The sequence below is a fragment of the Perca fluviatilis genome, chromosome 7 (assembly GCF_010015445.1).
Source record: "Perca fluviatilis chromosome 7, GENO_Pfluv_1.0, whole genome shotgun sequence".
Lineage (NCBI taxonomy): Eukaryota > Metazoa > Chordata > Actinopteri > Perciformes > Percidae > Perca > Perca fluviatilis.
This window is the reverse complement of record NC_053118.1, coordinates 21,831,358-21,848,175: the sequence shown is the minus strand read 5'-3', so window position 1 is coordinate 21,848,175 and position 16,818 is coordinate 21,831,358. Positions and strand designations below refer to the sequence as shown.

Below are 16,818 nucleotides of genomic sequence, written 5' to 3'. Positions count from 1 at the left end.
ATTGTTGGTGAAAAACTGCTGTGGTACTCAAGCTGCGCCTCTTTCCACATTCCTTCTCTCCCAGGCACACGCCCTATGACAAAGAAAAAAAAAAGTTGGCTGGAGTGAGAAGTTAAATCACGGAAAAGATATGTGTTGCTGGTTACTCTAACGCAGGACTGAAGGGGAGGATCTGTGAGAAAGAAGGAGCGCAGTTGCCGAAATAGTTTCTTGCCTTTTGTTTTCCTGTCCTAACGGTGAGTCTGCTTTATTCTGCTGATTATTCTTTTGTGCTGTGTTGCTCTGTAGTTTATTGTGCCGTTTTCTTGGCAAAATGATTAGTTTAGCTTATTTCCTCTGCTGTCATAAAGTTTGCATAATTAGGGAGCGTCTCTATTGCCAATAGCATGGAGGCCACATGGGATCAGGTTCTCTTGGTAATCGAACCCCAATCCCTTTACACTTCCAGAGAAACCGGAGTCTTGACGTTCACGTTTACTTATTTATTTGCTGCGTGTCAGTCCTGCCTCTGGCTGCTTTACAAATTGTCAGGATTAGTTAGGGCTAAATGTAAATGTGGGACGCGGGCAAGCCCCTGACATCTCCGTTACGCACAGCGCTGACTAGTTTTGGCAAATGCGCCGTAGCCGTGTTCGCCCCGTTAAACAGTCATAGGTATACTGTTGATCAGTGTACCGACGGTCAGATTTGGCTCTTATCAGTCTGAATTATTAACATTATGATAAGACTCCGGTAGCGAGACTCAAATGGCGTTGGCCGGGTGTAGTTGATGACGCGCAGGAGAAATAGCTACCTGGGCGATGACAGGTAACGTGCTCATGGAGGAAGTGAGTCAGTCATACTTAGCGCAAACAACACGAGCAGGGTGGAGTTGATCACATCCTGGAATTTATCAATGCTCATTAGCTCGTGAAATTTCAGGTGGCAACGCAGAATAATGGCATTGGTGCTCTGTGGTCAGCCTGGTCCAAACTTACACTCCGATATGAACGTTACACCAACAATTTCTGGTATCCCTGCTCCAGGTGAGGGGACTGGTTGGGTTGGGTGGCCCTACCTGACTAAGCTCTAAACTGGTTTGTACTTGTCAAGTCTTAAAGCCAGTTGCAACACTGACTGAACTCTCACCAACGTCTGCACGCTTTATTTGATTTATCTGGGAGGTACTGTGTCCACACACACTATGATACATTCCGGTGGCCTGCATGTTACAGGCCCGTAGCCAGCCTAGTGAAAGAGGGAGGGGGGTCTTTTGTTGATCTTTTCGCATCTCTTCTCATTTTCTATTTCAATTACTTCAATTACTTCATTTTGATGTTCTTGGCCTCACAGATTTTGCTATGAGTGCATAAAGTTAGTTGCGTGGATTGTTGATACATTAACGTAGATTGTTACATGTCACGTGCAGGGCCGGTTCTAGCCCCTTGGTTGCCCTAGGCGAGATTGAGTTTTGCGCCCCCCCCCCTCCCTCCCTCCCTCCCAGGTCTCGCATTGCCAGATGTCCACAGTGCTGTGTCAGCGATAGGGTAGCAATGTATGTTAATTTTACTTTCTAGCTTCTATGTATGTTAGATGGCACCAACATTTGGTCTAATTATAACTGGTCTGGTCAGTGTTTTGTTTCCAGAATTGTTTGCGTAGTGGCTTACAATGGGGGGGTCTGGGGGTCAACCCCTTGAAAATTTTGAGCATTAAATACTTAATTTCCTGCATTCTGGTGAATATGTATTGCTGAATATGCACTTATTTTTCTTTACCTTTTTCTGAATCAATTTATGCTGGAAATATCTTTATCTAAAGGGAAACATAGATTACAATCCAAATATAAAAACATAATGGAATATATTGCGAGAGTGAGAGTGGACACTAAGCGACGCACAGCTCTGCTTCAGAGCTCCGTGTGTTTGAGTCTGACCCGTAGACTGGGAACGTCGCGTAATGAAAGGTTGACAAGTAAACGTGTGGCTGAGGGGGCGCCCTAGGATGATCATGTTTAATAAACACGTTTTATTTCGCTCGTCGTTCTAATTCTGTTATTATTGGGAAGTAGACCTAAAGGCGACACGGCGCCCCCAACACATTTGACGCCCCAGGCAATCGCCTAGGTCGCCTATTGCAATCGCCGGCCCTGGTCACGTGTCAGTTAACACATTAACAGAAGTGGTGCTTTTAACAAGGTTTTCGGTTTGGTTTAGATAATTTTTATTTTGAGGGGAATTCGTATTACGATAAATAACGATGTTATCGTTATTTAAAAAGACACTTGTTAATTCCACACACAAAAAACGGTAAAATTATGGATTTTTTTAAACCACCCAAGACCCCCCCCCCCTGTCTACGGGCCTGTGTTAAACCCATTTAAAACATGGAGACTACACATTAAAATATAGTATAAGACATATTTTTAAATATGTATTTATCCTTTTTTTCCCTTTAAAACCATAGTATAAGATATAGATATAGAAGATATAGTATAAGACATATTTTTAAATATGTATTTATCCTTTTTCCCCCTTTGAAACCAGGTAAGTCCTAGTGGGGTTGGAAACCTCTTTTGCAAGAGAGACCTGGCCAAGACTGCAGCATAAAAAGTTGCAGACTAAACATAACAAAATTACGGAAACGGATAAAACCCCATAACAATTCAAAGTATGCAAAAATAAGCCATTGAGACAACAAATGGATCATTTGGTGGTCTTGAATTCTGTCAGAGAATGATATTACATAACTTTTTACTATATTAACATGAAACATTAATTTAAACAAATTCAAAGCTGGTTTGTGCAGTTTACAATCTGTGGATCAGGATCCCTTAAGGTAGCAAGATATGTCTGAGGGATTGTAAGAAACAGGATGGTAAAATATAAAATCCAGATGTTCATCCTTGCAATTACTGCATAGTTTTAAAACTTTAGGCCTCTAAAATATTTTTAAAAAGGGGAAAATATCCCTCTTTCATTAACCTGGTTAAAATCCATAGACGTATGCAACTGGACGATGGGTCACATTGCTTTATTTGAAATGTCTCAAGCCAAAAGGGTCGCTTCACTGAACTACCATGTGTGTGGGGCAAAATTCCAGTAAAAATGCCACCAAAAGAACCAGTAATGCAAATTAAACAATGCATTGGGCCTCACACAAACATTCATTACACTTGAGTCTTGGTAATCTCCAGGCTCTGAATCTGAATGGACTACATGTGCTGAAAGGCTGCATTTGTACTCCGCACACACTCCTAGTCAGGCCACCTCTTGCTTTTATCTGCCAAACCCCACTACATGCTCCTTTCTACCTATTTGTAATTCGGTGGCGCCAATGTCTCCAGTTGTGACCGAAGCCAACTTGGTTTCATGTTCATCTCATTACACGTGGAACAGACGTTAATGGATAATGGCCTATCAGGCATTTTGATATATGGGCTGTACAGATACAAACACACACGACACTGGTGGTCTGCCTGCTCCTGTGCTGCTGTTGGTATGTTGTATGAGGGTGTTTGACAATTATAGTAACCTATTAAATAATTATGAATAGCATGCTGATGACAGATGCACACTTAGATGTAGGAAAGTGTGTGTGTGTGTGTGTGTGTGTGTGTGTGTGTGTTTGTTGTGTGTGTGTGTGTGTGTGTGTGTGTGTGTGTGTGTGTGTGTGCGCGCGTGCGCGTGTGTGCGCGTGCGTGGTAGGGAGACATGAAACAGAATCCAGGGTATGCGTGCCTGCTCTCACTCACCCAGTAATTAGGTTAATGCAGACAAAGTCGTAATTGGTGTTGTCCTTCTTTAGATGTGTGTGTGTTTCTATCTTTCTGTATGTCTTTTTATGTAGGCCAGTGTGGTGGCATGGTGTGGGCATTGAGGTGTGACATAAGTGTCAGATAGGAGATTTGCCAGCTTCTACAGTTACTCCAACAACATCACCACAGGCACCCATCCTGTGGCTGCCGCTGCCTCCTGGTAGTTTCTGCTACACAGTAGAAATCCTGCAGCAAGGCCTGGCACCGCACTGCTGCGATAATTATCAACTCTACTCAAGTATCTGCAGCATTTTTTCTGGCCCTTTTATTGTCTGAGAGCAGTTGCCTTGAAAATGTTGTTTGTTGAGACAACAGAAAGCTAAATGAGAGCAGAAACCTCGAGAGACGGCTCTGCTGGCTGAATTATGTCTAGATACATTAGGTTGCACATGTGCGGCCTTAACACTGTCTATAGGTATAACATTGTCATTGTCTACTGTTTTTACACTTATTATAGACAACATCAAAAGCTCTGTTTTAAAACCATGCTACATACCAATAGTATACAGTATGTAATAAATACTCATTGTCATAGTGTACTGTTTTTGCAGTTTTCTATACAAAAAAAATCAACTTACTTTTGTACCAACAGGAAATTATGCTATATGTGCAATGATGGATGGTCAAACTGTAGCTGTGTCTCCCAATTTAATATTACATAATAATTGCACACAGCATACAAACAAATAAAACAGTATACTGATACATTCTCATAATATACTGTTTTTGCAGTTACTATTCAGAATATCAACATTAACCACAATTGCAGCTGTTCACGAGCAGCTCCTCTGTTTGACTTTGCAGTGCATTGTGGGAGAATAGTGTACATCGACAGCACACTCAGATTTAAGTTCTTTTGATTATATTTTATTTAGTCACTTTTCCACTTCACAAGGCAGAAAGCAGAGCGATTTACTACATATTTACTTTTGTTTTTTTAAGATCTTCCTGGAGCTCTGTTACGATCAGCCAGCAGGCACAATACAAGGACCCTGAAACTGAAGCAGATGGAACTCAGCCATCATTCATTATTATTTGCACCTGTGCTTTTTTTACTGTGATCAAAATGTCTTCTGTGAAAAAGAAATAATGTTCATCAACAGCACACTAAGAAATTAAGTTAAGTGCACTTAGTACAGTATATACAAACTGACTTTTTGTCACTTTTCCACTGTGTACATCATCATCAAAATGTGTGTAGAATTAGCATGTAGCATGCAATTTGGACAAAACTATTGTTGTGTAAGATTTACCTCCAATGAAAGCATGTTTCCATCTAGTTTATGTCCTTCCTGTGAGGTCCAAATAGCAAAAGGCAGTGAGTGGAAAGAGCCAAAACCTAATGTTTTAGGCAAATTTTATCTATTGGTGCGATGTTTTTTTTTAGTTCTTGATATGCAGTGTATTGGTGTGAGGGAAGGTGCGCTGCAGCAGACGGGCAGCAGGCAGTAATCTGAACCTGTGGCCTCCCGCTGGCTTCTGAGGATCAGATGTCCACCGTCAGAGATCACAGCTCCCATTGTGTTTACCTCAGAGACTCCCCTCCTCTTCAACCTTCCATCACTCCGTCGCTCTCTCGCTCTGTTTACTTCGGAGAACCTCCAGGCTCTGTTCCCCCTCCCCCCCTCTCACTCTTCTTCTTCTATGCTGACATCACTTGTGTGTCTCACCTTTCTTGCATGTTTATGGTCAGGGGACATATGCAAACATTTCAGCATGTACAAGGAATCCAAGGTTATGATGTACTCTCAGTAACTGATATAAGCCTTTTATCCACCCAAATCCCAATGTAAATATATCTTTATATTAATATAATTCATGGGAACTGTACCCAACGGCATAATGTCTGAGTGTCTAAGATATGGCCATATCTCTCCTTGCCACCTCCAACACTCAATGCTCCACTTCTTCTCTCTCTCTCTCTCTTTAGATATGGAGTCAGCCATTAAGACCGTGGTTACCACATTTCTTAATTCTTCCAGTGGGAAGGAGAACCTAAACGGGAGTGGCTTCCAGAAACTGGTAAAGAAAAAGCTTGGCGGTCTCATGCAGGTAAGGAACTAGAGAACCTTTCACTGTTCTCCATCACTCTTCACTGTATGCAAATAATCCATCAGTATATAAGATGTTATGTTTTTTTATTCATAAGGAGCTACCATATTCTGTCTACCCCTTTGTGTTCAGGATGCAGACCGTGCCTCTGCCGTTAAGGAGATGCAGCAGGGATTGGATGTGAACAACGATGGAAAGGTCAGCTTCCAGGAATACCTCACTCTGATTGGCTACCTGGCCAACTCCCTTAGTGAGAGCAAGACTGGATCCAGTGCAAATGCATCATAGATGCTGCTGTAGCTGGTGGATCGGCTAATTAACAGCCTTTTTTGTTTTGCGTGTTTTAAGTATCTTTTCTCATTTCCAAATGTTCTAGACATGACATTTTTTCACAAAAGTCCATAATCATTTTCATTCAGTTAATCAGCCAGTTGTATAATGCTCTTAATGTCTGTCCAGATCAGCCTTTTTTTTTCAGTCACACCATATTGATCTCCACTGTCAAGGACACATTGAAGGACTCTAAACTGGGAGTGTCTTTTTTTATACCAATTCTATAAAAGATACTTACTGTATTTTCAAAATAAAAGCTTTATGTAATAAAACTATATTGTGTATAGTTTTTAATTGGCGTTCCATCTTTCTTAAGTTGAATTCAAGTGTCTAATTGCTGATGTTACCCATTATCTTCCACAATAAACTAAAATTCTGCTGAGAAACCCAGGGAAATAGCCTACTGTATGCGTACAGTGGTTTCCCTGATATGGTTTGACATTGTCCCACAGGCACCGCTGCAATGATACCTGCTCCTTCCATAGCTACATGCAACACTTGCTAAATATAGTTGTGACATCCCTGAGTAGTCAAACTCAGTAGCCCTTAGATGCATCAACTATTGCAACCAGATCCAGTTACACAGTATACGCTTTCTACTGTGCGCCATCCTCCACTCTGCAACACTATACATATACACATATGGTCCATACAAGCATGCACACACTGCGCTACCCCACTCACTGACACAACATACTGCAACAATGACACACAAACCAGATTATGCACTTACCAGGACGGTAGATCAAACATGCATTTTATGACATCTTGCCGTGCTTGTTTAATTAATTAATTTATATTTATAGCATTAATGTTGATGTTGTTTGCTTTCACAAGTATGATCTTCAAGATCCTTCAAGTATACATGATCATATGTGTTTCTGTCATTTATTTTTGCTCTTTATTAATTTTTCATGTCCTTTCGCTCTCACTGTGTCCATTATACTGCTGGCATGTGCTGCATTTTGGAGCTTGAGGTGTAAATGTGTTTGTGAAAGTGCATGTGTGTGTGTCCTTGCAGAAGCATGTTTGCCTTTGTGTGTGTTTTGCAAAGTCTTTGTATGGGGATTTCTCTGCATGGCTGCCAGGTGTGATGGCTCCATTCATCGGTGCTACACTAATCCTTCGGATACTGTATCAGGCATGACCCCCCCCTCCCCCTCCCCGCCTCCTCCAGTAAACACCCAAACACTCTGCTGCTTTAAAACAGACACAATTGAAGAGTTATCGAGGTATTCATGTTGTTCTTGGTACTGTATTTATTTTAGCACTCCCTCTAAGACTGTTCTTTGTTTTGACATGAAAGTACAAAATGGTAGCACAACAGAGTAGCAGGATAATCCAGTGTCACAATGGCGAGCTGTAACATAGTCAGTGATTGTAATGCCACAACAACTTGTCGTGCTCAGGGAATGCTGTTAGTCTGGTGTTAAGCTTATCAAAGTATGCAGACTACTTCCATGTCACAAACTCACTTTTTAAACTTGGTATCTTAACTTCCATGCAGACTGATAACTAAGAGCAAAAAGCCAACATTTACAGTAAAGTTTACAACAACAGCATTTGTGGTGTGGCTTGTGGTCACATTATGGGTACTTCAATTTACCTAATGCTGTAGTCACAGTACCATTAGTTTTTTGTCAATATGTCATCTCTGACAGAGCAGGTGGATCTTTTGTGTATCTTCTTAGGTGATAGCAGGTGTCTGATGCGTAAACAGAGAAGGAGGAGAGGCGCAACAGGTGGAAGGAGGGAGAGGGGAGGAAGGATAAGTGGGATGGGTGGAGTGAGGGATGTATTTAAGACGTCCTCCTCATCCTCCTCATCAGTCGCTCCTGCCTTCTCTCTCTGCACCTGACCAGCAGGCCATCAATCATCCTCCACTCAGGTAAAGAATTATGTTGAGGACAGACTTCAACTCTGAAAGCTGTTTCTCTGTTTCTCTCTGAGGTTGTTTCTGACTATTTGTACTTTTAAAAGTAAGTTTTTAGCAGCTAATGCATGATGCTGTCTGTTGGTGGAATACCTGTTGAAATCAACAATGACAGGATGAGCTTTCCGATAATTTACTGATAATTTATGAAACCTTAATTTATATTGGGCAGAGCTTACCAAAAATGTCTTTCTGATAATTTCTTTATGCCGCTGATTCATGAGAATTTGGAACATTGTGTCCACGAAGAGATACAGATGTAAAATGTGATTGACAGTGAGGGAAAAGTCTTCACAGTTCACAGGTGATGTAGGTTCAAGAAAGGCAAAGACTTACACCTGTCTCCGGTGTTTTCTGCCATCCGGTGGAGCTAAAGTAAAAGCCAGATCAGGTTGCCTCTGCGTGTCCTGGTTACATCTCCTCCACTGGTTCGGCTATTTTACCAGCTTTGAGTTTCACTCTTATCAGCTAGCTCACATTTCTGGCTGCTGTCTATGTCCTGACTCTTAGAGGTCCTCTCGCTGGGGCAAAGCAATAAACAGATTGAGGATCAGTTTAATCTGTAGCAGAATCTTATCTGGACAACTGGCAGGGAGGAAACACTCCTGATGAGGAAACAGTTAGAGCAAACTTGACTCTGGGGCTAGGCAGGGTATCTGACTCTGCCAAATATATCTCTCCTGTCACTAGATAGATAGATCTCATCGAAGATCAAATTTGTAGAGAAAGAGTGTGTTTGCATGCATTTAAGTGTGTGACAGAGCAACCAAGAGAGGCTTTAAGGCTCCATGCTCCAGAGTTTTCAGGCAGGAGTTCTGACATGGACTGCTCTTACTTTCTCCTCCTCCTCTTCCCCTTATTCTTTCCTTTTCCAGAATGTCTTTGCCCAACTCAGAGAACGCCTCCACCCTGGAGAACGCCATGCAGCTCATGATCCAGACCTTCCATAAGTACTCTGGAAACGAGGGAGACAAATATACACTGAGCAGGGCTGAGCTCAAAGAGATGCTAACCGCTGAGCTCGGCAACTACCTGGGGGTAAGGAGACACGTAGGGATGCAGAGATGCACAGCTTCATGCGTATAAATTAGATCCAGCCTACATTTCTGTTTTCTATCCTCACACATGCAGAATGCTCAGGATAAGGAGGCAGTTGATAAGGTCATGGGAGACCTGGATTCCAACAACGACGGGGAGGTAGATTTCACCGAGTTCATCATACTGGTCGGAGCTCTTACTGTGGCCTGTAACGACTTCTTCCTGGAGTACAACGACAAGCCAGAGAAGAAAAAGTGAACATCTGCACAAAGATGTCTCTGCAGACCTATACAGTCCAGGGAGGGAACAGTTCAGACAGGAGAGAAGGACAACCTGTCATGGGCTTCACATTCACAAATACACACACATTCACACACACGTCTAATAGTCACCTGAGCAGTAAATGTTGGGTGTCTGCAATGTCCAAATAATCCATTACTAGCTGTATTTATTGTAATGTGAAATTCTGGAGAGTTTAAGTCAGTTTCAACACCTGTGCTATGCTAGGTTGCTTTTTTCTTTTCATGTATTTTGTAACACATTCAAGCAAATGAATTTCTCCCTGGAAAGAATAAATGTGACCTATACTTAAACCATACCATGTCTGTTGTACTTTATTACGTGAAGATGAGAAAGTACACATGATGGGCACCAGGTGGCAGCAAGTGGCCCTCAATCAAATCCGGCAGAGGATTATTGCATTACTTTTAATCTGCTTTGCAAATGCTGGCACAGCACTTTATTCCAGCAGTGGATGGATGTCGATTGGAGATAGATTTATAAAGCATAGCTAAGAGGTATCTTTGTCATATTAATTAACTATATACAGTATAAGAGGTTGTAGTTAAGTCTTCGATATGAGTGACCTCTGTTTTTGAGTTAATAAGGTGTATATGGGGCGCCCGGATAGCTCAGTTGGTGGAGTGGGCGCCCATGTGCGGAGGTTTGCTCCTCGAAGCGGCGGGCCCGGGTATGGCTCCGGCCTGCGGCCCGTTGCTGCATGTCATTCCCCCTCTCTCTCCCCTTTCATGTCTTCAGCTGTCCTATCAAAATAAAGGCCTAAAAATGCCCCCCAAAATAAGGTGTATATGAACAGGTACCGACTATACCTACATTCCTGTTTTTACAGCAGAATAATAATAACGAAGTGACCTTGGCCGGGCCCTACACCCATGATTGTTTAAAAGCCCTGTTTCCTAGAAGAAGAAAAAAGAACTGCGGGAGTGTGAAGGTATGTGTGTGTGTTTGTGAGTATATAAAAAGGAAGTTGCCAGCCTCAACATTAGAAAGCCAGGAAACGTTCCTTTCTTTCATTATATCCTGTGGTGTAAGATTAATGGGAAGTTTGGGAAATACAGTAATTGACTATAGGTTGCGTGTGTGTGTGTGTGTGTGTGTGTGTGTGTGTGTGTGTGTGTGTGTGTGTGTGTGTGTGTGTGTGTGTGTGTGAGAGAGAGAGTAAAAACATGCCACACAGACTCATACTTTGATTAATCTGAACCTACAACCTTTATTGGACTGGTTAAGGTGTGCACAGGAGCAGATTTGAGAGTCGGGAAGGAGAAGGGTGAAAGATGGGGGGAACATGATTAGAGAGGAAGTGAGAAGAAAGGAAGGATAAGGGAAAGGTCAAAGAGAGAGAAAAAGAGTGGACAGCAGCACTTTGTCTGTGTGGAGCCCTGCAGACTACAGTTTTCACAGGTCTCTGATAGGCTTTTCACACTTGTCCGAGATCTGTTGGGGATCCCCCCGGATAATCCCATCCTCGAGAGACAGCTGAGACTTGGCCACACGACTGTGAAAAACCGGGGAAACTCATAGCGAATGACAATGACTGAGGATTAAACAGTATTTTTTCAGAGTTTATAGTGGCTTTCCTATGGAGTAACAACACTAACAGTCTTTTGTCTCAGCCTAGCCTGCTTTTTGAGGCCTCCTCCTCACTATCTGGATTGTGCTTGCTGTGGTCAGATTATCATGTTTTTATTCAGTCTGCAACATCATTATAAAGTCAATAACATTTGCACTATTACCTGTCTTTTCTTTTCTGCCTTTGCATCTGTGACTTATTGCCTGGTGCGTTGGCCCTCTTGTCATTTCTCTCTTGTTTACTGAAAATTCACCCACCACTCCCTGCGTGCCTTTTGCTTCTCGCTTAGTTGTCAGGGAACCTGGGAAGATTGTGGACAAATCAGCCAGTCCATGATGAAAAGGAAAACTGCTGTGATAAATGAGAATTTATGAGAATGGACATGATCATTATTCAATCTGAACAAAATGTCAGAAATGTGTTTGTCCATGGAAGACCAGATAAAGGAGAGAGAACTGGAGAGAGGTTGCCAGAGATTAATAGAAGGGAGGGGGAGACACACATATATGCTCTTCTTCTCCTATCTGACAGATGTGATAATGCATTGGGGTGTGGGGCGCGAATTCCACACACACACACACACACACACACACACACACACACACACACACACACACACACACACACACACACACACACACGCATACATGTATGCTTTGAACATTACATACTGAAATATGAAATTACATATTAATACACATAATATCTTAATTTCCATGATAGAATTCCCTTCCCATCATCAATATAATTTGATTGACATGTTACTTTTTCTAATACTGATCTTTGCTACATCTCAACCGAGCTCTAGATACTCCATCTTGGGGAAATCATGTTCTACTGTCCATCACATAAGAGGTCCTATCCACCATCTTGGCTCAGATTCCCCAGTTTCTCTGAAGCTGAACTCCTCTCACTACAGCTGTGTCCTCTGGCACAGCAGGCTGCTGCTGTCTATTTAATGTGCACAACTCTTGAAGCAAAACCCTGTCCATGCATCTATTACTTTATCCCTTTTATCGAATAATGCAACCCGGCTTTTTCTTCCCACTCCATGTATTTTCCTTCACAATCTGTTGCTTGTACACATATTGTGTTAGTGTGCGCATCACAGGCTGTGTAGTACAGTTTATATCACATTCTTGTTTAATCTATACAATCATACAACATACCATAGCCTCTCTATCAGGAACAGACCCTCGCATGAGCTAACACATAGAGAAATCTTAATAATATATTCCTAATGCTATACTGTGGTAAGCTGCTATGCTATGATAAAATATACTAAATCAGTTCACTGGCATAGTGGATTTCTGAAAAAATTAAATACATGTATAAGAACCTTGATATGAACCTCCCTTCCCTTTCTGATTAGCTCCCTCTGACATCAGTCAATATTAAGGATGAGTAATGTCATAGTTAAAGGCGGGCATGTCATGTGTCAATTAGGCAGTCAGCGTCGATAGTGCGGAGAGGAAGTGTTCATAGGCTGGCGTAAGGTTCAACAAGGAATCAAAGCATCCTCGCTCCCTGACTGGCTGAAGAGGAGCGCAGGGAGGTACCTTTCCACCAGAAAGGGGAGGTCAGTCCATTAAACATCTGGACAAAAAACTGCAGGTACTGTAAGAGTATGATGGTGTTTACCTTTTTCTTCATTCAAGAAAAACAGTTGTTCGTTGCAAAAAACGTTACTATAAAGGTAATGGGCGTGATTGCTGTTCAGTTCCAGTTCTGGATTCCAGTTCAGTAGACTCAATAAAACCCAGACCCCCCCCCCCCCACCCCCCCCCCCCCCCCCACCCCCGCCCACCTCCGGCTCTTGTCCTGCTGTGCTGATTGGTCGGAGGGGAGCTGTCAGTTCAGCATGTTCTCGGCCTGGCAATGGTCAGCCTGGCGAGCTGGTGATGGTCTTGACTGTGTAATTCTGGAAAAGCGGCTGCATGAACATGCCTAATGTGCCGGACACGCACACAAACACAAAGATCCACAGGAAGAGACGGTCGATCACCATGGCAACGTACTTCCAGTCTTCGCTCACCTGTGGACGGGGAGGGACAAAAGGGGTTTAGGATGGGGTGAAGAGACAGATTAGAGCGAGCAGAATCCCACCTCTCATTCTCATTCTCTAACTACCCCCTTGCCTTTCCCTATACTGAGGGTTAATGGAGGTGAAGGGTTAATGTGAGCAGAGACTCGTTTTGCCACACAGCTCTGATGAGGTCCAACACGAGTCAAGGAGATGGAGAAGGACGGGAGAGACGAGAGAGAGTGATGGAGGGCAGAGAGACAGAGGGGTGTGCTGACACACTGTAACCCCTGCGATGATGACTGGGGGAGGAGGGGGAGGGGAAGGGCTGACGCACCATGCACTGTGCCAGGAGACGGAGGATTTTAAAGCGGTTGGCATGGCGACGGGATGATAACTATGTCGATGATGGACAGAGTTACTGAGGATTGTTATTTCCTGTGTCTTTTTCTTTCATTCCAGGAGAGAAGGCTGGTCTGGCGATAAAAAATGCCACCCTCACTCCACTTTCTTGGTCCCTCTTTTCCAGCGCTTCTCCATTTGTACTCCTTCTCTATGCACACGTCATGCCGCTGCTATAATTACATGTCTGTGTTGAATATTCAGAGAGCTATGATTGCGTCACCAGATCTGTCTCCTTTGCTTATGCTCTGGTGTAATCCCCCATGCGTTTCAAATGGCAGAAATGAGCAGGACTCATGTGCCGCTCTATCGTCACTATAACTTGATATGGCACTGAAAGGACAGATCTGTGCTGCTCATGATGCTTTTTATGGTTAGTAACATGTGCACATAAAATCATTTATACTATGATTTTATTCACACGGAGACAAGATAATAATTAATTTTAATATGGAGGAGAGCCCAAGCGACACACCGGCAGGCTGGTATAAATCTGTTTATCACAGATATATAAATATTGAAGTGCGTGTTGGCAGGATATTGCAGAGCATTAAAGTGCAGCAATAAAGGATTTATTGGCATCAGCATCACTTTGTGTTTTTGTGTTTAATGTAAAGAATCTAGTTAAACAATATAATTTGAATGTTTTACTTTTTAATTTGTTTTTACCACTTGGGCGCAGAGCCATATAAAGTTGATATAATGAACACGTTAGCTAACAGTTGCCTATTTACACATCTGGCAGTCATGTGGCAACATTAGCACTCGTGTCTCTGGCTACCTAAGTCCAATATTTACTTTCAGCTTTGTGTTGGTTTCTACCAAACCAGAAATATCTCTCTGTCTCTTTTTCTGCTAAATGCTCCACTGTGTTGACCAGCTAGTTGCTAACTGTGTCTGTCTGTTGTTTGGTGCTGGAAAGGCAGCATACAGGAGTTAATCAGCATTTTTTTTTATTATTATTATTTTGGTGCTAAAAATAGCTGCCTAGTGTCTCTGGAAACGACGATGATGAGAATGGCGAGAGTGAACCAAAACAGTAAAGCTAGAGAGCCCGGTGATAATTCCTTGTGGGTTTGTGACTATGAGCATTACACATAGTCACTTGATCCGTTGTTAATATAAAGATATTCACTAGAGCAGCTTTAAATACTTCCATTTAAATGTATATCTGCTATTACTGTCATCTCTGACTATACAGTTTATTGTTAAACTGTTTCTATAGTACTGTATCTATGCTCTTTATCACAAAATGCTTGTTTATCTTTTATTTATCTTTGTTTATGTAAGAAAATGAATAACTGTTGATATATTGTTATCTAATTTTGTTTATTATTCTCAATATCACTATCACCCTAAAAAATCCAGTACTGGTCGAGCTCTGGTAAGGGGCAACAGAGACTATTACTGTAATGGTGTAAATGGTCACATACAGATAATACTCACACTTTGATCATCATCCTCACTCTTCATGTGGTTAGCAATGAAGCGTACTCCTTCCACAGCCTCCTCAAAGCCCGGACAGGCTTGAGCCAGCAGGGCCTGAGTCAGAGCAGGACCTCCTGCTGCTTGCTTCCCCCGCGGCAGGTTTCCAGAGCCCCCTTCCCGGCCCTCCCTCACCCTGTTTAGACCATCCATGGATCCCCCTCCTGCACCTCCCAGATCCCCTCCAAACTGTTTAACAGACGCCCGGTTCACATAGCAGGTACAAGGGTCATTGTCTTCCTTGCTGAACACCCCTGTGGAGGTTCCCCCTCCGTTCCCGCCAGCGCCGCCCAGCCCGAGCCCCACCATCAAGGCCCCCGCCTCCCCGCTGCGCCCACCCTCCTTCTGCTCTTGGGCCCTCCTTCTTTGGCGCAGGCGCTGGCGCTCGCAGCTGTTCCTGGGCTGGCGCATGAAGAGCAAGGCCGGAAGCTTGTTGAGGAACACCAGTTTAACCCAAGGGGGCATGGTGTGTGTGGTGGGCGAGCGGTGGTGTACATTCAGCACACACACACTGGTGACGATAGAGAAAGTGACCAGGACCATGGTGAACATCAGGTACTTCCCCACGAGAGGGACGTCTAGTGAAGTGGGTGGGACGATCTTGGAGATCAGCAGCAGGAACACAGTGAGAGCCAGCAGCACGGAGATGCAGAGCGTCATCTTCTCTCCACAGTCAGAGGGCAGGTAGAAGACCAGGATTGCCAGCGAGGTGATGAGCACGCACGGGATGATGAGGTTGATGGTGTAAAAAAGAGGCTTCCTGCGAATGATAAAGTCGTACGTGATGTCCACGTAGGTGGGGTCAGCTGGGTTCTCGTTTCGTCTGCCTGGCAGGGCGATGATGTCCCACTCACCGCTGGGCGTGAAGTCGTCCATGCTGGCCACGTCAGCGCGGAGCACCAGATCGATCTCGGTGCGGTCGTAGGTCCAGGAGCGGAAGCGCAGCGTGCAGTTCTGCTGGTCAAAGGGGAAGTGCTTGACTTCGATCTTACAGGCTGACTTGTAGATGGCTGGGGGCAACCAGAAGATACTGCCGTCGTAGGAGACCACCGCGTTAGAGTAGAATGACACCTCGTACACCCCATCAGCACTGAGTGTGAAAGAGATGAAAAGGGAGATGAAAGACAAAAAGAAAGTGTCAGACATAAACAGAAACCTTTGTGTGATTCATTAGTTTAAAAAATAATAATTCTATAAACGTAAAGTATAATGAGATATTTCCCATGAGTCTCATGAACTGTGGAACATGATGCATGTCATTATGCAATACGGCTTAATTAAAGAGCTCTAGGACACACACACACACACACACACACACACACACACGGATGTGGAGGTTGCGGGGCTGTAAGGCGTCTCAGGACAGCAGGGTCACACAAAACTGCTTCTACAAACACAAGGAACAGGATGAGCATGCAGTCTAGACAGGAAACACAGCTCACAGGTCAGACTGGGTCGAGTTAAACAGCTCAAATTAGAAACTTCGGTCAGAAGTCAGCTGACAACATTAAAGCTGTACATTGAATTTCCATTCAATGTAAGCGTTTTGAATTATAAGTCACTAATGATGGTTAATGCTGTGAGATGAAACATAAGACATAAGATTGTAATTCTTCATTTTTGACTGATTACACAATTGACCCACCTGCCAAAGTACACCTTCAGAAACACCAACTTCCCTGCAGATTTAGTTACAAAATCTAATTCCAAATGAGCAGCTCTATATTACTGCTGTTTCCAGGAGTTTGAATGGGAGGATGGCGTGTCGACGTAGGGTTCGTGGGATTAGCGGGATCATTTTATCCAGAGTGCTGCGGGTCAGGGATCTTTTAATCTTTAGTAAAGTAAGGACTGAGGCCGGGAAAGAGGAGAAGGCCAGACAGATC

At 43.3% G+C, this 16,818-nt stretch overlaps 3 protein-coding genes across 4 annotated transcripts in view; 2 read left to right on the top strand and 1 right to left on the bottom strand.

Moving 5' to 3' along the window:
- Positions 1–91: 91 nt before the first annotated feature.
- On the top strand, positions 92–6,456 carry si:ch211-105c13.3 (uncharacterized protein LOC325758 homolog). Its single transcript, XM_039807098.1, has 3 exons — positions 92–236; positions 5,727–5,848; positions 5,981–6,456. Exons 2-3 carry the CDS (start codon positions 5,729–5,731, stop codon positions 6,134–6,136), a joined length of 276 nt encoding a protein of 91 aa, XP_039663032.1. The 5' UTR covers positions 92–236; positions 5,727–5,728; the 3' UTR covers positions 6,137–6,456.
- Positions 6,457–7,946: 1,490 nt separating this feature from the next.
- On the top strand, positions 7,947–9,745 carry s100t (S100 calcium binding protein T). The gene is made up of 3 exons (XM_039807285.1): positions 7,947–8,069; positions 8,990–9,152; positions 9,246–9,745. Exons 1-3 carry the CDS (start codon positions 7,975–7,977, stop codon positions 9,408–9,410), a joined length of 423 nt encoding a protein of 140 aa, XP_039663219.1. The 5' UTR covers positions 7,947–7,974; the 3' UTR covers positions 9,411–9,745.
- A 3,079-nt stretch (positions 9,746–12,824) lies between these two features.
- Positions 12,825–16,818, bottom strand: part of chrnb2 (cholinergic receptor, nicotinic, beta 2) — a 17,299-nt gene continuing 13,305 nt past the window's right edge. For both annotated transcript variants that reach the window (XM_039807314.1, XM_039807315.1), the window contains exons 5-6: positions 14,894–16,022; positions 12,825–13,057 (exon numbers count right to left, since the gene is read on the bottom strand). In XM_039807314.1, coding sequence (XP_039663248.1) covers positions 12,905–13,057; positions 14,894–16,022 — 1,282 coding nt within the window. In that variant the 3' untranslated portion in view covers positions 12,825–12,904. The remainder of the gene's footprint in view (positions 13,058–14,893; positions 16,023–16,818) is intronic.

Excerpts from the sequence above, each read along its gene's own strand:
- si:ch211-105c13.3 (XM_039807098.1), top strand. The coding sequence starts at position 5,729 with ATGGAGTCAGCCATTAAGACCGTGGTTACCACATTTCTTAATTCTTCC. Across the intron at positions 5,849-5,980 it reads AGCTTGGCGGTCTCATGCAG|GATGCAGACCGTGCCTCTGC; the intron begins GTAAGGAACTAG and ends CTTTGTGTTCAG.
- s100t (XM_039807285.1), top strand. The coding sequence starts at position 7,975 with ATGTATTTAAGACGTCCTCCTCATCCTCCTCATCAGTCGCTCCTGCCT. Across the intron at positions 8,070-8,989 it reads ATCAATCATCCTCCACTCAG|AATGTCTTTGCCCAACTCAG; the intron begins GTAAAGAATTAT and ends TTCCTTTTCCAG. Across the intron at positions 9,153-9,245 it reads AGCTCGGCAACTACCTGGGG|AATGCTCAGGATAAGGAGGC; the intron begins GTAAGGAGACAC and ends TCACACATGCAG.